General features: G+C 35.8%; 3 protein-coding genes across 10 annotated transcripts; 2 read left to right on the top strand and 1 right to left on the bottom strand.

Moving 5' to 3' along the window:
* The first annotated feature begins 339 nt into the window (after positions 1–339).
* LOC114721028 (uncharacterized) lies at positions 340–1,362 on the top strand. Of its 2 annotated transcripts, none has more exons than XM_028906815.1 (3): positions 340–509; positions 629–789; positions 1,083–1,362. In XM_028906815.1, the coding sequence occupies exons 2-3, from the start codon at positions 632–634 to the stop codon at positions 1,099–1,101; spliced, it is 177 nt and encodes a 58-aa protein (XP_028762648.1). In that variant the 5' UTR covers positions 340–509; positions 629–631; the 3' UTR covers positions 1,102–1,362. The 2 variants fall into 2 exon arrangements, with proteins under 2 accessions (XP_028762648.1, XP_028762649.1); XM_028906816.1 differs by having other exon boundaries at positions 629–793.
* A 906-nt stretch (positions 1,363–2,268) lies between these two features.
* On the bottom strand, positions 2,269–8,206 carry LOC114721025 (phosphatidylserine decarboxylase proenzyme 1, mitochondrial). Of its 7 annotated transcripts, none has more exons than XM_028906801.1 (12): positions 7,776–8,206; positions 6,989–7,077; positions 6,399–6,452; positions 6,201–6,266; positions 5,861–5,921; positions 5,669–5,778; positions 5,324–5,577; positions 4,145–4,281; positions 3,524–3,636; positions 3,159–3,236; positions 2,773–2,895; positions 2,269–2,598 (listed from the first exon to the last, which is right to left on the bottom strand). In XM_028906801.1, exons 1-12 carry the CDS (start codon positions 7,930–7,932, stop codon positions 2,440–2,442), a joined length of 1,401 nt encoding a protein of 466 aa, XP_028762634.1. In that variant the 5' UTR covers positions 7,933–8,206; the 3' UTR covers positions 2,269–2,439. The 7 variants fall into 7 exon arrangements, with proteins under 7 accessions (XP_028762634.1, XP_028762637.1, XP_028762635.1 ...); XM_028906804.1 differs by having other exon boundaries at positions 3,569–3,636; positions 7,776–8,205; XM_028906802.1 differs by having other exon boundaries at positions 4,145–4,269; positions 7,776–8,205.
* Positions 7,971–20,252, top strand: LOC114721044 (DNA mismatch repair protein MSH4-like). Its single transcript, XM_028906835.1, is given in 26 exon segments — positions 7,971–8,062; positions 10,605–10,683; positions 12,074–12,277; positions 12,382–12,417; positions 12,514–12,626; positions 12,987–13,032; positions 13,508–13,554; positions 13,915–13,967; positions 13,970–14,021; positions 14,102–14,177; positions 15,250–15,322; positions 15,420–15,565; positions 15,708–15,793; positions 16,554–16,693; positions 16,802–16,941; positions 17,025–17,075; positions 17,556–17,619; positions 18,004–18,147; positions 18,236–18,303; positions 18,421–18,479; positions 18,617–18,773; positions 18,899–18,951; positions 19,020–19,118; positions 19,423–19,537; positions 19,614–19,736; positions 19,925–20,252. Coding segments are annotated over 26 exon segments (2,481 nt in total). The 3' UTR covers positions 20,090–20,252.
* The last annotated feature ends 709 nt before the right edge of the window (positions 20,253–20,961 follow it).

The following is a 20,961-nucleotide window of genomic DNA, read 5'->3' as shown; positions in this document are numbered from 1 at the left end:
ATCCATCTTTGTTTTTTTGGGCCAAAGTATCCATCTTTGTTAAACTCGAAATCAAAAGTTTGTTGCCAATTCCCAATTGACCTTTTTTTTTTGTTGAGAAAATTATAAGAAGGTTTAAAAAAATAATTATAAAATAAGTTTTAAAAGTTGTTATTTTTTACTCTAAAATTTGTCATTACAAACTCTTTAGATTAGATTGTTAATGAAACTTCAAGTAATTATTTTTTTTTGACTTTATTATAATTCTTCTCTCTGTTTTTTTTTTTCCCCTCAAGAGAGATAATATATATTTAAATTCAATTTCGTTATCTTAAAATTTACTCAATGCCTGTCGCCAATGGAAAATCTGTCTGGCGGGTTCGCTAGGCCCTTTGCGTCGGCAAACAAAAGCAGCCAAGATCGTACTGCGTCTAATTCCCCAAAGCACCGTGTTGCCATTCCACAACTGCAGTGATAGCGAGGGCAGTCACAAGGAATCTGTCTGCTTTCGACTTCCCCAGTATGCCCGTAAGTACCCGTTTCTCGTTCTTTCTCCCTTGGTCGCCCCAATCCCGATCTCGTTCGGTTTGAGAGATCTGATTCTCATCTGATTTACGTTGAAAACTTCCTCGGTTTCACTTCATAAGTCCCTATGATGCAGGTTAGGACCTTCGTAGAGGTTGAGCCACCTAGCCCAATCAGGTACTTTATCGGAGCCGCTATAATGATGATCGGAGTCGTATTGCCGGTTGGCTACATGATGTTCCGGAACAAGAGAGTGCCTCCGTCTTTGTCCTACTCTAAACAAACGTAGGTGTAACTCCAATTCTTTTTCCCTTTGATTTCATTCTTTATATCATATTTCCATTTACTTTGATCCTACTTGGCCTGTTTGGAGTTCGTCGTTGCTAAATGCAGCCAATCAGGTGACCTTAGCTAATTGTTTTGTGTCATTCGAACAAAAAAAAACAGAAAAAGGAACAGTTGAATGTGTAGATCTGCAGATTCGAAAATGAGAATGTGAATGCCGTTCTGTGGTCTAGATTAGAGTATGCCGAGAAATGCTAAATCTTGTTGTGATCGAACCTTCTCTGTCAACCCAGGAACAAGATTCTGATATAAGAGAATGACGGGATGGGAGGCTTGGCTTCAGTGGATTCAGATTCGCCTGTCGTTGTGGTGGGACTTGGGAGGCGAATGGTAAGAGTAAGAAGCTTCGTCAGATCTATTAAATATTTCATTGGCAATAACGCATTGAGATCCCTCACACTTGTTGAGCGGTTTTGTAACTTTTGTTCATGGGATTCTGAACTCCGACCTCATCAATACAAATTTTGTACTAAATTTTTTAATGATTTTTTGAAAAAAAAATCAAATTTGTTAGTTTTGGGTGTTTTCTTTCCACAAAATCATATAAATGAAAAGATTCCAAAAACGGCATTCATCCTTTTATGTTATCATATCGAAACTAAGTACTAATAAATAATAATACTAATATTTTTTTCAATCCAAAGCTCAAACACCATTCTGATACGCAAGAGTCTCAGACACAATCTAAGTACTCTCTGTATGACCCTAAATATAGTACTAATAAACAAATAATTAGTTTTAATTATTGATTAAGGACTTGTTTGGCAAAGCGTTAGAAATCACTTATAAACACATTTCATATAAACAAGACAAAACTTTTCTCACATACTTATCTCGTATTTTATAAATCATGATTAAAAAGTTACTTATAAACTATTCCAAATGAGTCCTAGATGTTTTAAATATACCATACCTTTTTCTTCCTAAAAACGCTTCTAATAAAACCGTTGAGTCATCGTCATACCTTAGTTAATTCATGATAATTAAATAAAGGACAATAAGATAGATGCATCAGTTTACACTCCCATTCTCTTATATTTTGACTTGAGACAACAAAAGTCCAAACATTATGACATCAGGTACGGAGGCTGAGCTCCTTCCCATCCCCCCACCACCCGGTGCTTGTTTTTCTCCTCTTTCAACCAACGTCACATCTTGAGGCGGGATAAACATCGCCCTTAATCTAAAACATAATTAAAAAATTCATGTTGGTATCATATCTAAAATTTATCTCACATGTTTATTAATTTTTTTTCAAATTAAATTATTAATATTCTTTCAATAATAATCAAGTAGAAGAAGGAATGACTGAATTAAAAAAATATTTAGGGTATTTTCAACAACTTATATTAACTAATTTAATTAATATTTTTAATCTACTTAAATTAGTTAATTAGATCTAACATAGAACTGGAGGAGTAAATAAATAGCAGAACTAAATTCCCACTATGATGAACGCAGTTGACTCTTAAAGCAGTATTGAGTTTCGAAATCTCGGATTAATATGAAGGGAATCTACCCCGGGCACAATTAAATATTCTTTTTATACATAATGTGATTGTTGTACTCTGTGCAGAGGCCACCGTAAACTTAATTCCACCTTCCCAAAGCCTCACCAACACGTACTCTGTCCCCACGTCTGACAGAGAAGTTGAACTCCGGTGAGGAACCTCCTCCTCCTTCGAGCAGTTTCGAAATGGGAGCTTGGAAAACAAGCACAACTGTCGATCCCATGTTGAAAGCACCCAACTGAGGACACAGTAAACTACATTAGTTCACTGGTAAATAAGCAAAGGGATAAGAAATCACATAGCAGGCCAGCAACTTCTCTCTACTTGCTAGCAGCCATTTTGTAATTCTTTTTATTATAACTGTAAATGAAGTAGACAAAATTATTAAAGATAAGCAAGGTGCATGTCTAACCTCGTCTCCCTTGGACAGCATCTTACCAACCCCTTCAGGTTTATAAACCCGTTCCTCAGGAGGCTCCGAGTGAAGAAACTTCTTCCTTGGCTTGTTGGTTTTGAGTTCAGGTTCAATGAGAAGCTGTCGTGTCAGAGTTAAAACTAAATTCATTAATCGAAAGCTCAATTTATTATGCACAATAAACGCAACATGCCATCCCTGCCATTGTGTTCCAAAGTTTTCTGGCTTAAATTTTTCAACCCGGTACCACCATATTTAGACAGAAAATTTAACGTTAACTCACAATTTGAAACCAAAACAGATGAACATATAGCATATTGTAAAGGTTGTACTTGTGTCATGAGCTTGTTTTTAATACAACCATAAGGAACTGGTAAAAAAACCTGGATTGATCCAATATTTGTGGCCCCAATTGCTGCAAGCGCTATATATCCTTGTTGCCATAGACCTTCAAGAACAACCTGCAAAAATAGGAGCAAATCAATGAAAGATGATAGGTGATCATAAATCGTAGAGGTTAAGATTGAAATGTTGATCATGGTGTCATAAATTGAAGTCATTAAAGAGTTACACAATAGCATCCTCAATAAATAAATAGCTAGACCAGCACAAAGAAAGTTAGGAAAATTTCAAGAGAGAGAGAGAGAGATAAAATATTGAATATTCTGTATAACTAAAGATAGCTCATTTAATTTTATTGCTTGTCAGTAGAAACAACAAGACAAGGCTTTGAAAGAAAAGATAATACAGGTTTATGGAGAGAAAATTGTTGCATCTGTCCTTGGCAAATTACCCTTTCATTCTCAATATATAAATTTCTTATCGTTCTTGTAGCACGTTCGTTCAGGGGATAAAGACGTCCTGCAACATAACAGAATGGGAATTCAAAGGGGGAATAAGATTAGATTAAAATAGAAAAATGGATGCTGACAACTAACGAAATAAATTGTCAAATCTAGTTCTACATTTTTCATATCCCATTGATTCCAACGGTCATCACCGAAAAAACATCTTGATTTTCAACACACGACGCAAGAGCTGTAACTGCATTTATGCTACTTCACTGTTACTGTTAATTGTTTTTACAAGGAAAAGCCTACAACCAAATTATTATAATGACTTTAAAGAAAAGCATACAAGTGAGAGATCATTCTCAACTATAAATGTCATCCCTAGTAACACCATACTGAACTTCATTGGATATGACCGTTTCTCCCACATTCCTTCTTGAAAGGGCTACTACTTACTCATGACAATATATCGGGGATAAGGAACATAATACAGACATGGACACCTCATAAGAACAGATCGCAGCCAGGCATCATTCTCAAATTGTTTAAACAAAAGCTCATGGACCAAATCTTTTCACCTGAGAAATGCCTGCGAACGAGAATGTTCCAGTCAGCAGGTGAATGTATGCGATGGTAGTCCCCAGGGCCTAAGTAAATCACACAGTAGAAGAGGCCTCTCTCTGGACTGCAATAGAAATTTTGACTATATACGAGCCTTCATACAGTGCATTCATCATGTATCAATTTAATATATAGCAGATATACTGTTCTCATTGGGCCACACTGACGGATACCAGTCATATACATTTCAGGAGAAGCTAGATAATTCTTCTCGCATTTAAAAATCAATATTAAGACTATGAAAACAGAATATAGATCCTAATTCCATAGAACCTGTGTTTTACAACAGACCGATGGACCCACAGCTCCTGGGACTAGGAAAAAGAAGGAATATAGAAAGAGAATGGAGATAAAATATAGCATGGGGGTGAGTTCACAGACAGAGAGAGAGAGAGAGAGAGGCGGTAGTAGAAGAGGCTAAAAAGAAGGTCAGCATCTAAGAGGAAAATAAAGAAGTATTTGGCCTAGTGTGAAGAGAGAAGCCTAACCTCTCAAAAGCTAAAGAAGTGTTTGCTTTAGATATCTATTTATTCTGCTGTGACTATTTCTATGCAGCGTGTGGGAGTAATTTATTTGCCTAATAGCTTTGAAGACCTTGCTGTTTTATATTTGGTGTAATTGAAACCAATCCATTCCTTGAATCTGATAGAATCTCTTCCTTTAATTTCTGTTATTTCAATGGCAGAAAAGCCTAAGTGTTTTTGAGGAGCAGGTTTCCTAAACAAAGAAACAAAAGATTCATGTTTTCAAATGAGAACAAATTGCTACACTAATGTTTTTCAAACAACAGAGACACAAAAGTAAAATCCAAGATAAACTCAAGCAATGACGCAAAAAGCAATGATGACACCAACAATATTTCAACACTTTCAGCTCAGTTACCTCCTCGAGTTACAAATATGGATTATCACATGCCCTCTGACATCCAACTAACCATAGATGCATTTTGAAAATGGAGGAGTTAGTTTGAGCGAATCAGCTGAGAAGCAAACATCAATTTCCTTCAACAATTACTAACCCCCCCCCCCCAAAAACCAAAAAAAAAAAAAGAAAAAAAAATCCTTAAACCATTTGGACCTGTTAAATTATGAACTTACAACCAGACAGGAATAAGTAGAAATCCAACATCGAATTACCATGATGATTTAGGGTCCCAAACTTTGGGAGAAGCTAAGGAGACACTCCACCAAGATCTGTTTCTCTTCTCATCACTAGTGACTACAGATTCAATATGCTTCTCATGTATATTACAATCAGCCGCAGTCGGAAAAAATTGGCTTGCACCAAGAAGAGAACAAACAGAATATGAAAATCCTTTGACCTGTTCAATCATCGCACCTGCTCCTTTCAACTCTCCAAATCTTAAAACTGTACCATCCACAGGACTAACCTGAATGGTCATACATTATGTATAAGTCAACAATGCTAACAGAGGAAACTGATAGGAAATTTGAGATTTCTTAAAAGCTGTTACCAGTTACCAGACATTGTGGATCAGGGTCAATGGGCCTGGAACCTTCTTTCAGAGTGCGAACAAAGAAATCCCTTAAAGAGGCATACTTGTCTAAAGGTAAAGCAGCTTCATTTAAATCTAGATGTCAATGGGATCATATTAACATATAATGTGAAGAATAATATTGGAATAAAAGGCTGAAGAGACAAAACAGTCATACTTGAATGAAATGCCCGAGCCCAAGCTCTATAAACATATGGTCTTAAACACACGGGAATTTCCTGAAAATTTTTCCACAATAACCTAATAGGTAATTCATGTCACTTGAAGAATATAAAAGATAGACAATATTCAAATTAAAAATCAATTTGAAAATTATTTAGACAGGAAAAATTGTGCAACACACTGTTAATTTGCAGGACGAGAGAGAAGCCAAATTAGCAAGGAGAGGGGGAAAAAAACAAAATTGCAACTCGAGCAAATTTAAGCTGAGGTTCAACAAAAACATTGATGAACATCAAACATGATAATTAAAAAAAGAGAAAAAGAAGATCTCTTACCATGCTTGCCAAGTATCCCCAAAATCTAGATACTGAACGCAGAGGCAGCACCCTCAAAAATGTAGCCTGTTATAAAATAAGGACATATGTCAAAATCGGCCTCCAAACTGTGACACACATTGATACAAATATATAAAATAAGGATAACCAATTGCTCTTGTGTGTGTGTGTTGTTCAGGGGAGAAATGGGGGGAGGACCTTAACATCAGGTTGAAACTCCAATTCGATTCCTTTCTCCCTCATCTCCTCAATCTGTTCCCCAAAAAAAAAAAAAAAAAATTTATTCTAGAGATACATAATTGCAATATAAATCAGGTAAGACTTCGTTTTTGCAAACAGGTAGCATATGCAGTAAATCCAATTTATTGAAGCAATGCATCTGAATGAATCCCAGTATTGTACATAGAAACGAAGTTAAACATAAGGCTCCAAGGGAAATAAAACTACATCTGCTCATCAGCCTCGAGCGTTCCAGAATCCCCCCCCCCCCGGCACTCTTGTTGCAATTTGTCTCCTATTAACAAGGCATATGGAGATCGACGAGGATGACTCTAATATGAGTTATCCAAATGCCCAAGTGACAATGATCAATTATTCATGAAAACAAAAGCATTCCAACTGGGAAGGAGATTGCCATCTTACTTTCTTCCCTATTTTGGAAGGAAACCCCACCCCGCTTTGGTTCCAATACACTTGAAGAAAGGTTACAAGTCCATGGAAACACACACACACAGAGGTACCATAGAGTTCTTGTAATAAACAACGACTTGTGAGTTATTAAAGTGCACCTTCTTGTCATCATATAGTCGACGGGCATGTAGTGCGCCAAGCATAAGTATGGCAGCTACTGTAGCGCCAGGCATGAGAAAAGAATCACCTACACACTTATAGCCGTAAGCTCCGATATTCTGGACCTGGACACGGACACGGACACGGACAATACAGAGCAGTGTAATCGCAAAACATAATTTAGACCAACTATTGAATTTTGAGGGTTTGCATAAAGATATCTGAAACTCCATATACCCCATCACACGAAGATTAATGCAATGACGATAATTCCTAAGAGGCAGACATATATAGTTCACCAGTTTTCACGTTATGAATAGCTATTTGAAACAGCTTAAAGCATAATAGAATGAAAATTTTCATCAGTAATTTTTCAGACAGATCTCATCAAATGCTGACCTAAACGTTAGTTGATCGATCCGTCCGACAAATGTACTAAGGAATTTGAATGGTATCACACCTTAACTTTCTGGATTTTAACTCAACGACCGTAATCTATGAACCACACTCTGAACAATCACCAAAATGGGTCAGAGCAACTATGGGGAAATACCTTCACCACTCCAGTAGGAGGAAAGCAAATATTATTTCACAGGAAACAAAATATCCCAAGATAACCATTACCAGAAAACACCCAAAGAAAAGCAAATTTAAGCGGAACACATATTTAGCAGAGGAATGGGGTCAGGAGGAAGAACTTAAGCAAGATACTATCATTGTTCCTTCTCCACTTAAAGCTTCAAAGTTGCAACATAAATGGAGGTCGCACACAAACAAGCCACTGACCTTGAGAATTGCCACTTCCGCCATTTATAGAAGCTCGAGCTTGTGCTGCTTGAAACTTTTTGAAGAAAGAAGATAAGGAACGAGACTGGTTAAGTGCGTAATAAGGCTGCGCAAGGTGAGGGAACACATGAAATCGGTGCGAAACCCTATATTTCATTTTTGCACTTTTCCACTACGTTTTTCCTGTCTAGTATAATGTCGGGTCTGCTTTACGGTGGAAAGCACGCTTCGGAAGCAAAGCTTAGCTACGGAGAGCCACTGTGCTTCGGCAACTTACTTCGGCGGAGGTGACAAGCAAAATCAGTACCTGAACACTACAAGAGCACGGAAATCGTGTGATGTATTTATAAGTAACTCCGAAAATCTAAACCAAGAACCGGATTACTGGCTGTCATTGTGCTGGGCTGCGTGTACTTGCGCGGCAAAAAAAAGAGGCAAACAGTGCAGCTAAAATCCCCCCCTTCTTTCCCCACTTGGTTGTCAATTTTTGAGAAAAACTAGGGCATGCTTTATTGGATTTAAGGCCCATTTGCTACAGCAATAAAATTTCCGTTGCACATCTCTTTTGGGGAGAAATAATTTTCAGACGCCGGTAGAAAATTCATTCCTGCAAAAGCAAAAAAAATTGCATCTGAAATACTCCCTCCATATTTTTTATAAACAACTTTAAACTAAATCATATAGACAAAAAATTAATTAAAAATAATAAATATGTAAAATTTAAAAGTTTTTTCTCCAAAGCACTACAATTTACAGAGAAACAAGTATAAGAAAGAGAATAAAAAATTATAAAAAAAGAGAATATATCATCGATAGATATTATATTAAAATATAATTTTTAGAATATTCATTATTTAGAAAATGATATTTTGAAAAACAAAAAATAAACATATTAACTATTAAAATAAGTATTTAATAAGGATCAAATAAAAAATTTGCTATAAAAAATTAAGATAATATGTAAATATTGTTTATATTTGTGGATAATGAGGAGATGGTAATTGTTGCTAATAGCAAAAAAGGGAGATAGTATGTAAATACAAAGTCGATTCTTTAATGGTTTCCATCTTCATTTTGCTATCCTTAGACTTCAACTTCTTGGCTTCATCCTCAGATTTCAGGCGCTTAATCCCTCTTTTCTAATAACGTGCAGTATTGGTTCAGAAAATAAAAACCTGACCTTACATGTATTGAAATCAAATATCACAACCCGTGTCTGAACCTTCTCCCTGTTCCTCATCAAAAGTCAAAACCCACTCGGCCCCATAATTATCGTCTCCAAACTTCCCCCGTGAATGCCACTTGCGCAATGGCAGGAACCCGGCAACCCCATATTCCCCACTGGTCCTCGGTGAGCCCTCCAATAACATCCCCAGTACTGCCGTGTTTGTTTAATATTTGCATGATTAAGATCAATGCTAGAATGAGTTGAATAGATTCATATTGAGTTAGGAGGTGTTTGGAAATTTATAAAAGTATTTTGAAAAACACTTTTCTACAAACGAAGTAAACTCCTTTATATATTTGTTTGTAAACTGTAAAATTATTTTTAAAATTATGATTTCGTTTTTATCCAAACACTTTTTTAACCAACATTAAACAAGTAAAAACGTGAAGTAAGTATGACTTGACATGATAAAATTGATTTTTTTTAGCCAAGACAATAAAAGAGAATGAAGTTCTAAGTAGTAGCTCTTATATAAGTGTTTGTTGGGAGATTGAATTTAGTTTTAAATATAAAATTTTAATATTCTTTGTTTCATGTTTTTTCAAAATATTTTTATTGATTGTGAGGGATTCCTTTGTTTTTACATTTTTCTTAAAATATCCCTATTAATTGTGAGAGATTTCCACCAAAATGTGATTTTAATGCACATAATTAATAATAGTAGTTTAGAAAAATTAACATATATTTATAACAGATAACTAACTTAATTAATTTTTTTTAATTTGTTCACATTAGTGACATATCTGTTATATTAAGTATTAGATGTAGTACTATTTTCAATCTTTAATATAAGAACTTGTTTGACTTTTATTTTAGTCTTAAATATAAGATCGTAATTCACTTTATCTCTCATATTTATCCTTTTTTTAAAGGTAGTTCTTGTAATGATGGTAGTTTTAGCCAATATACTTAATTAGCAAGGTTGTTTTAAGAAAAACGACACATATTTATTACAAATGAATAATTTAACTAGTTTTCTTATTCTACTCAATTTAATCAACTAGTTTTTATATTAAGAACCATATATCGTAATTAAGAAGAAGTTTGGTTTTGGTTGTTTAAGGATTTTAGTTATGAAAAGAAAAGGGATCATAAGCTACTTTTTATGCCCCGTTTCAAATGTACACAATGTTGATTTTCCACTGTATATATTTGATTCTCTAAATTTATCTCAAGTTTTAATTTATTTTTTTTAGTTTATAGAATATATTTTTAATTCATTGATCTTAATTTTGTTAGTTTCATTTCACCCAAAATGTTGACTTAACAAATTAATGTGGTGACTTTACAATTAAATATAGACAAAATATGCCCTAGATTTTAAATTTTTAAAAATATACTTTTTAAATAACTACACTAAAACTTAAAATTCAGAGGGTCAAAACGCAAACTTCAATTTAAAAAACCGGTGGAAATAAAGGACGCCCCCCTCGGAAGATCCAATTCCACGATAGCTTCCCGCCAAAAAAAAAAAAAAAGGTGCGCATCGTAAGGTTCCTGCGCTGCGCACCCCGCCCAACGCCGCAGCATAGCAAGCAAACGCTCTTATAAGGACCTCTCCCGCTGGTTCGCACCGCAAAATTTGCTACAAACTTAAGCAGCCAACTCGTACGAAGCAAAAACGACGGTGCCGAGAGTTCTAGTATCGTGGTTGGTCTAATCGAGAATAGAGCGAAAGAGGTTATCTCTTTCCCATCCTCCGATAACTCTTACTCCTTTTACAAGGAACTGACACTGATGCTGATCATTTCTTTCATTGAGATCCTTCAATCCATCTTATCTCATTTAAATTCCATCACCTGCTGAAATCGAACACTGGATTTTAATTTACTTTGTTCGTCAAGTTTCTTTATCTATCAAGCAAACGGGAAGGAACTTTTTTCAATCGCTCGCCAAATCTGTCATCTGTGTTGCTTAGCGTTTGTTTTTTTTTATATGTGCGTTTCTATGGTAGAATGTTGGAAGTGTCTTCGGTTTTTGGCTCGTACGGTGGCTGTTCATGTTTTATTGACTTGTAATGGTCGGAATTCCAAAAAGGTAGTCACTGGAAACGCGATGATCAAGGACTACAGTCAAGAATAGATTGTCGTTATTTGCGTGTTTCAATCGGCAATTGAAGAAAACTGTTATCAGTAATATATTTATGTGAGGAATTATTATTTCTCTATGTCAAGTGATTTGTGTTACTGAAGTCGGAATTTAATTTCAAATTCACGCGTTTGGCTTCCTTTTTTTTTTTTTTATAAAAAAAAATTTATATCTGAGTTGCAAATCGAGGTTCTTTGTTGCTGGATCGGAACTTAAAATTATGCTTTGAACTCCATGTATCCATTCTCTGTAATGGTTGTTCTGTACTTTATGTAATCAGGTGACATGTCTTGCACAGATGTTCAGTGGTTTTAACTGAAGCTGGACGGTCACTAAAACCATGATGTAAATTGGGATTGCTTGTTATATCACCGGGGGAAAAAGAATTTAGGGGTTATTCATATATGAATTGTAACTTCAGTTAGTTGTTTGGGTCTTCAATTTTATGATTCTATGCCGAAATATGAGTATTTTGGTTCCAATTTTGAATCAACATTTCTCAAGCCTTGCATTCAGGTTGCTTGTCCTGGTTAGTCGTCTATATGAGGCTTGTAATGGCTATGTTCGAAATTTAACCTCTTGATCCTTGATTCCATTACCGTTTTTTAAGTACAACTAGCGATAAATATATATTTCCCTTTTTTAGGTTCTAAGAACGACTCTTGCTTTTACTTACTGAGGGGGGCGATATATTTACAAAATAAATCACTTGAAGTAGCTTGTTGTTTGCTGTGGTTATCATCAGACTCTGGAATCATTATCTGGAACTTAATCTGCTTAATCGTTATTCATTAGCACGCACTGTCCCCGTGTTTGATATTCTCGGGTTTTGATGAAAAACTGGATTTTACACCATTTTACAGAGCTGGAAAGCTTGTGTATATATATTGTTCTAGCAAGATGTAAATATTTATCTCAGATAAATATTTACATCTTGCTAAAGGAAATTAATGCGCCTAACCGAAATTCATAATATGTACAGGTCGGTTTAGCTGCTTTTGATTTAAGATCAGCATCATTGCATCTTTCTCAGTATATTGAAACTAGCAATTCATATCAAAATACAAAAACACTGCTGCATTTCTATGAGCCCATTGTGATCATTATTCCTCCAAACAAGTCAGCCCCCAATTCTACGGCTGGAGTAACTGAATTGATCGATAGATTCAATGGTTCCTTGAAGAAGGTGATGTCACTTTCTCTGTTAAGGGGAATAGTGTGGGGCTAGAAGTTTTAAATTTCAATGAACCACTGTGGATGTTAATTTATGCGGCAGTCTCTGCTATGCAGGTTGTATTGGCCCGTGGTTTTTTTGATGACACAAAGGTTTTGTTATATGCTTTTCATCCTTTCAGATGTTTACGGGATTTAGGATGCTTTAGCTTTTCTTCTCCTACATGTCACTGAAGTATTATTCCTCAGGGTGCTATGTTAATAAAAAACCTAGCGTCTAAGGAGCCTTCGGCACTTGGCCTGGACACTTACTACAAGCAGTATTATCTCTGTTTAGCCGCCGCCGCCGCCACCATAAAGTGGTATATTCATCACTCATTTATGTTGGATATAAAAGTTATTTTGGTTGCTTAATTAATTTTATTCGTGCAAAGATAACTAGAAGCTATTCGATAAAATTATTAAGTTTTATCGCCTTGATGGTTCCCCCACAAAAAGGAGTAAAAAATTCTTCGAGTAAAGACATCACCAAGCCTTGCTCTAGAATTTTTCTTCAGGAATTGTTATGGTGGCGTAACTATCTCATCTCCGTTAAAGTGTAAATGCTCCACTCTTCCCGTTGCACATGATGCATCCTAGTTTTCGTTGTGAAATTTAATATATGCAATGTTAATGTTGCTATTTTGGAACTTCTCGACCACATTTCTGTTACTGTACAACAGGACGGAAGCAGAAAAAGGGGTTATTGTTACCAATCACTCCTTGTCGGTAGGCACAATTGTTCTTTTTGTGGTTGACCTTTTATGTTGTAACTTCCAAGTTATTGTTGTTTATCTTACCGCCATCATTGGTCGCTAATAAGCTCAAGTTCTGTGCAATTTACAAGCGATACTCACATGTTTGTTTGCTTAATAGGCCGTGTGTTGTGGTCATTTTTTGGGTCAAGCTGCCATAATACTACTGCCGCTGCATTTAATGTTTCAAATTTCAGCACATGCTTGTTTCTAGTAATAATTTTATAAAGTTGAATACTTACCCGCAAGTCCTTATTAATCAACAACTGGCCATTGTCTTCCATCAATTGGGTTCACCTTGTTATTGTTTCTTGGGAAACTGACCAGTGTCCAACTTCCATCATCCTTCCACCAAGGAATCCGTACTGTATCCATCAAATTTCAACCTGTACTTCTTAATTCTTGTTTGGAAGATTTAACTCACTTTATCGTTCATGCCAATATCTCAGGTCACCTTTAATGGATCATTTGATCACATGAATATTGATACTACCAGGTTAGCTTGCCTGCTTCTCTGCTCATATTGCTATTTTTTTGGGGATGGGGGGTTTTGTTACCACTACTCTTTTTTTGTGTTTAATCACATGTATGTAGCATGTTCCACTTATCACCAATAAACCTACGGTGCTCATTTTTTTCCGACTTCCTGATAAAAGAAGCACATAAGATTACTAGTTGATAAAAAATGAATTTGGCGAAGCAACTTATACTAATCAGTAAGTGATTGATTTTGGTTAACATATCTTCGTTCAAGTAGATGAACATATTCATTGTAGAAATTGAGCATATCTGTATTTTACTTTGCATCTGTTTGAAGTCTATTGCAATGGATATAGTGGTTGGAATTTGATGGCAGTGTGCAAAATTTGGAAATTATTGAGCCATTTCATTCTGCCCTACTGGGATCAAGCGACAAAAGAGAAGTCTGTTTCACACGTTGAGGACAACTAAAACTATCGGAGGGTATGTGATGAATGATACTAGTTTTCTGATGCAAGATTACCACTACCAATATGACTTTTTTTTTTTTTGGTTCCCTCCAGAACAAGGCTTCTTCGTGCTAATCTGTTGCAGCCTCTAAAAGACATTCAAACTATTAATGCTCGCCTTGATTGCCTGGTCCGTGTGTTTTACATTTGGGCTTATATTTTATATGTCCTGTTAGCTGTTCCACTTAAAGCTTTTTCGTTCACTTTACAGTTCCACTTTCATCACAAGTTTACGCTTAAAATTTTTTGAAGTCGATCTTCATTAAAATTCTGTGCCGTGTAGTGTAAAACTTAGAGCAGAGATGTTTGTATTACAATTAAACGATTACTCTTTACACAATAGTTGTCCTTCAACCAGAAAACTTGAACACCTGAATCTGGTTAACTGCCAACTGAATAGAGGCCATGAGTTATAACTGAGTTGCTATCAATTTGATAGTTTAAACGTAATTTTATGATGTCAAACGTCATCTTTAATTTGTAACGAAGTTCTCTCAATATTTTCTTGAAACAAAACTTGCTTAGTCTAACTATGACCAAGTAAGCTTTTGAATCGATACCACAATGAGACTGTTATATGGTGGGTAGCATAATGGTTATAAGGCTGGTTCACATATAATCTAAATCATGCAGTTAAACATTTGATGGGACTATTTTTTGTCGTTCAACTACTGTATCTAGTGTTACCAGGGACGTATTTCTCATATCAAGTATATAATTACCCCTTATCCTCAAATAGCATCGTTAAGGTTCAGTCCAAAAAAATAGCATTGTTAAGGTGAAATCTAGGCATTCAGTTCTGAGAAATATCTAGTTTAATAACTCCCATGATCTTATAAGTTTTGACTCTCATAACATGACCGCTACAGTCAACGAAGTTCTATTGGAAGATTTCATCATCACTATCATGGCTTTGTTTCAGCATGTTTGTCTGCTTAAGTCTTATTTATCATAGAAACAATTGAGGCACATGAGCATCTGGACCCTCATACAAGATCCAACATCTCTGTACTCACGTGCCATTGCAAATCCCTTTTATCATTTAACTAAAAATGCAGGCAACTGTTAATGATCCAATGACTAGTTAAAATGGCGTTTTATATTCCACCTCAACAGTCGTAATGGTAGACTAGTGATAATTCTTTTGACTCAACCTATTAGTGCTTTGGATCCATAACATGACTTCAATATTTCATTTTTAGGATGAGCTGATGAGCAATGAACAGCTATTTTTTGGCCTCTCCCAGGTTTTGCGTAAATTTCCGAAAGAGACTGGTAAGTGGGAACCACGACTGAGCGAAAGTTAGTCTTAAAGTTTATGCATCTTTGATAGTTATACAAACAGACGGACTGGACCATGCTCTTAATTCAGATAGAGTATTATGTCACTTCTGCTTTAAGCCAAAGAAAGTTACGAATGAATCCCTGGTAGTTGATCATGCTAAAAAGAGTCAAGTGTTAGTATCAAGCGTTATTCTCCTCAAGACTGCTTTGGACGCCCTGCCATTACTATCTAAGGTACCTCTTTTTTTCCCCCTTTTTAAGAATATACCTGTGGAATCATACGCACCTGGAGGCATGCGCACGCACACCTAAAATGAGAAAATAAAAGTAAAAGAAATGGCCGCGAGTAATACTTTCTTTTTGACGAACATGCCAGTTGCTAAAGGATGCAAAAAGTTTTCTTCTGTCAAATATCTACAAGTCAGTTTGTGAAAATGAGAAATATGATCGTATTAGGAAAAGGTATGCGAAGTTTTACATGCTACCATTACTTGTATTCCTTAAATTACCGAAACATTGCATACGGATTCATATTTACAAATATAGTCCTCTTAGCTTAGAAGACAACCTGACCTGGGTACTCACAGGATCAAATAATAGGTAACGTCTGTTTTTTTTTTGGCCAAAGTAACTTAACGTCTTTTAAAACTACCTGTATGCCACATTGCGAAGGGAAATAACACAGTTTAGCCTGCAATGTATTTGTTTCCTCTCTGACATTATTGCTGATTAATACTATCGTTTTGCTTCTTCCTAATTCACGGCATGTGAGTTCATCAATCACTCCTTATTAATGCATAAAAGATAATCCCACTCAATATAAGTCATGTTTAATTGATTGCAGAGCAAAAGAAGTTAAAAGTTGGTTAACTAGCGTAAAAAAACTAAAATATTTTCCAGTATTGTCTATGTCAAGTACATTAAATCCGGCCAAAAAAAAAAAGCCAGGTACATTGAATTCTAACGTAACATTAATCACAATGGAACCTAGTCCTCTTAATTACAATGACAAAATAGGAAAAAAGAAATAACTAATAAATTAGCCATTACCCATAAATGACTCATCTGGAGGAAGTATCAGCAAGCATCCCATAGAAAATTAAGTTTAAAGTGTATTTGCTGATGATGGTGACTAATTAAAAAAACATAAAACATAAACCTTTTGACACTCCAAATCAGACAATAAGAACGTTTCTCTCAGTTCCTAAGAAATTATCTCCAGGATTGGGGAGGTTATTGATGAAGATGTACTCCATGCGCGGGTCCCTTTTGTTGCACGAACTCAGCAATGCTTCGCTGTCAAGGCTGGCATTGATGGTCTTTTGGATATTTCGCGGAGATCATTTTGTGACACCAGTGAAGGTTTTCATGCCACTTTTCTTCCTTAGTTTTCTATTTCGTCAATCATATAATCTTTGTCGGACCATATAAGGGTCTTCTAAACCATTTTATTTTGCATTACATTGACAGCTATCCACAATCTTGCAAACAATTATCGTGAAGATTTCAAGTTGCCCAATTTAAAACTCGTCTTTAAAAACAGACAGGGGTTCTACTTTGTCATACCACAAAAAGATGTTCAAGGAAAGCTTCATAGCAAGTTCATTCAGGTTACAATTAAATCTTCGCTCCATTTCAGAAATTCTTCTTAGAAGTTGTTTCCGAGAGCTAATGCTCTGATGGCTTATGTCAGGTCATAAAACATGGGAAGAACATACATTGCTCAACTTTGGAGCTTGCGTCCGTAAGTGATTTTATCATATGGAATTCATAAATATGATCCTATGCATCACATCTGTGTGCATTTGGTCGTACTAGTAATTAAGTGTATGCATTGAAGCTTGATGGAATCATACTCCTGCCAAGTCAATTGTGAGGTATAGTGCTCCATATTGTCCTCTAGAAGAGAAGAGGAAATAGCCCTCTGTCAACATTTAGGGGATTCTTACGTGTTGTATGAGAGCAATCTTAACTTCTTAATTTTGGAAGGGAAAAATGTTGGCAAAAGTCAAGAAAAAAGATTACTTGAATTGATGGCCAAAAAGCATGACTTGAATGACTTCAACCGAAAAATATAACTTGGGAATTCTGATAACAAATGAAACTTTAAAATGCAGTTTTATTTGTTTTGTATGCTTCCGCACAACAAAGATATTGCCTCCTTCACAACTTTTGTCCTGGCTTTTGAAACTTTTCTTTTCTTCTTTCGCTTTGAAATTTGCAGCTGAACGCTAGGAATAAATCTGCCGCCGCAGAATGCTTTGCAAGAACAGAGGTCTGCCTAGAAGGTTGTTCTAATTATTCTGGCAGCAAAGATACCCACGGTCTTGAAGGCAGTAGTTCTGTTTATAATTGAATCCAACGTTAATCTAATAACCTCCCCCTTTTGTGTGGTTTTTTCTTCTGGAGGGGGGAAAGACTTACTATGGACATGATAATGCTCTTAATTACCGTTGGAATCTTAAATGAACATTTTGTGACATTGGTCAAACATGTTTACAAGATAAAATTGATTTTGCTCCATAAACTTCAAAATTTAATAGATTACCTTTTTGTCCCTAGATGTAGATATTACCTGTTGATTTCCTTGAACTCGTACAATATCTCGGATCTTTAGGGCAGTTTAGGTAGTATTTGAAAATTAACAGAACTTAGTTCGAAGAAAATTGCAGAACTTATGGATACGATTCGCGAGAATGTCTCTGTGCTGACAATGCTTGCTGAGGTCTTGTGCCTGTTGGATATGATTATAAATTCATTTGCTCATATGATATCAACGAAGCCTGTTGATAGTTATACAAGGCCAGAGTTTACAGGTAATTGAATTGGCAAGATATATCTAACATTTTTGAAAGTTCTGATAGCTCCATGGGCAAAATTCTTAACCCGTAATTTACTCACTAGAAAATGGACCGATGGCAATTGATGCTGGTAAGCATCCAATCCTCGAGAGTATACACAATGACTTCGTTGTACGTACTGTGTATATTGTATATTAATATCCGCTTCTATTTCTATTTTTTTTTCCTGAGTATGAAAAAAAATATGCACGATTATCTGGGTAAATGAGTCTATCTTTCACCTTGCAGGCCAATAATATATTTCTATCCGAAGCCTCAAATATGGTGATCGTCACAGGCCCCAATATGTAACATCACTTCTAATTCAAAGATTACTGTCAAGTAAAAGAGTATTTGTGAAAGAAATGATAAAATTACATCTAATTGATTGCGAAAGCCTTTAACTGATCTGCTATAGCTGATCAAGGGTGATATTGTGTCCCAGGAGCGGAAAGAGTACTTACCTTCAACAAGTGTGCCTCATAGTTATTCTTGCTCAAGTTGGATGTTATGTTCCTGCTCGCTTCTCAACTCTGAGGGTCGTTGATCGGTTGTTTACTAGGATGGGTGCAGTTGATAATCTTGAATCAAATTCCAGCACGGTACATTGCGGGGCCTGCAATTGAGCTATTTTGCTATATTCTCTAAATGTCACGTGGTTTTTGACTTTCCATGGCAAAATCATATTCATTGGCTCTTTACTTATAAACGTTGTCTGGATGTGTAGTTCATGACAGAGATGAAAGAGACAGCTTTTATCCTGCAGAATGTTTCGCAAAGGTAGTTAATCATCTTCACCCATCTGGGTAGAAATGGTAGCTTCTTTCTAAATAATTTGTTGGATACAGGAGTCTAATTGTTATGGATGAACTCGGGAGGGCTACTTCTTCCTCCGATGGCTTTGCAATTGCATGGAGCTGCTGCGAGCATCTTTTGTCTCTTAAAGCGTAATTTTTTTCTTGATTCTCAATTGTTATAAAATCATAAATCAACAAGTTGTCCCTTGTTTTTTTTAATACCATGGATTTATAAAATGAAGGTTACTCTTCGCATTCCTTTTGGTCAATTAGCAAACAAATGACTTCAACATTTTCAGAAAGGAATTTACATTATAATGTTTGTTGGTAGACCTGTTAATTTTAAGATAGCGATTTCTGCATGCACCAGCTATGGAACAAAATACTGAGGTTCATTCATTGGTCTCTCTACCCGTCTGACCAAGTTTTGTGTGTGTATATATTTTCTCCTCAGTTATACCATATTTGCCACTCACATGGAAAACCTATCAGAATTAGCAACAGTCTATCCAAACGTGAAAATCCTTCACTTTCATGTTGAGTTGAAAAACAGCCATCTAGATTTCAAGGTTGTAAATCTATTTCTTTGTTCTTACATTAAGCAGTGTGTTGATGATCTACGAACTAACGTTCTTCTTTCCCTAGTTTGAACTTAAGGAAGGACCAAGACATGTCCCACACTATGGCCTTCTCTTAGCAGAAATGGCTGGTTTACCGAGTTCAGTTATTGACACAGCCAGAATGATCACATTCAAGATTACAGAAAAGGTGATTATTCCCGCAAGGTGGTCTAGAAATAGGAATTAAAATCTCTACATTTTTATTAGCTACAATTCAGCGTTGGTGCGTAAATATATAAAGACTAGATAGAAATTCCAAATCCTACTCCCCCTTCATCAGAAATTACAGATTATTGGTTTACGAAATTGGATTTATAGCTGCCTATGCGTGTTCAGGAAGTAAAGAGAATGGAAGTCAACTGCTTGCAGTATCATCCTGTTCAGAGGGCTTACCTTGTTGCTCAACGCTTGCTATGCCTAAAATATTCCAATCAAGACGAGGATACTATTCGACAAGCGTTGCAAAATCTCAAGGAATACTACATCAAGGACGGGTTCTAGTGTTGGCTTCGACTGGCTGTCAGTGGTCTGCGCTCTTGAACCCATTTTGGTCTCGTGCTTGTCGAGCAAATTCTGTAGATGGCGAGTGAAAAGGCCAGAGAACACAGTTTCCCTTGAGAATTATTATTTTAAAGCCGCGTAAATTTGGCTTTGCAACTTCTAATGGAATCTGAAATCAAGCACGTGTTTGCCGAAATGACGACTATTTTAACGGGAGGATGAGGGGTGAACGACAACAGCTTACTTCATAGAATACTAAATCAGGACTTTATCATAATTAAGTTCTTAACGTAGTACTTTTTTTTTTTTTTCTATTTCAACACTAAATATTTTAAAAGCCCCAATTTAATATAAACAGTTTTATAAGATTTTTAATTGTCCTCTCAAGAATACAAAAAAGTAGTGTTGTTTCCATCTGAAGACATTATAATATTAATCATATGGTATACGTGCAAGCAAATAGAAATATTATAAGTACATTTTTTGGCAGAAAACACTGGAATGAACCATGAACGAAAATATTTTTGCTCCGCTACTTTTTTTGACAAATAGTTATAAGCCATATAGCTTTACCTAAATAATCAGTAACATAAATCCGTGGGAATGCAAGCCTAACACAAATCGTATATTTACGCATCGCCATACTTGGAAATGGCATTCTTCTAGTATTACGTTATTTATTTTCCAATCAATCATTCAAATGGCCTACCATCGATTTGAACGCTAATAGATCACAGGCACAAGCAGAGCAATTTAGTGGAAATGAGAGCTAGAATGAACGTATGGACCTCTACAATCCCGGCAGAATCACAATGTTGGGTCAAAAAAATTTGCCCCAAGCAGCAGGCTAGTAACTATAACAATGCTAGTCA

Source organism: Neltuma alba, unplaced genomic scaffold, assembly GCF_004799145.2.
Source record: "Neltuma alba isolate B1F8T4 unplaced genomic scaffold, ASM479914v2 tig00012009_pilon, whole genome shotgun sequence".
NCBI lineage: Eukaryota > Viridiplantae > Streptophyta > Magnoliopsida > Fabales > Fabaceae > Neltuma > Neltuma alba.
The sequence above is the reverse complement of the archived record's forward strand: the minus strand, read 5'-3'. Positions and strand labels throughout refer to the sequence as shown.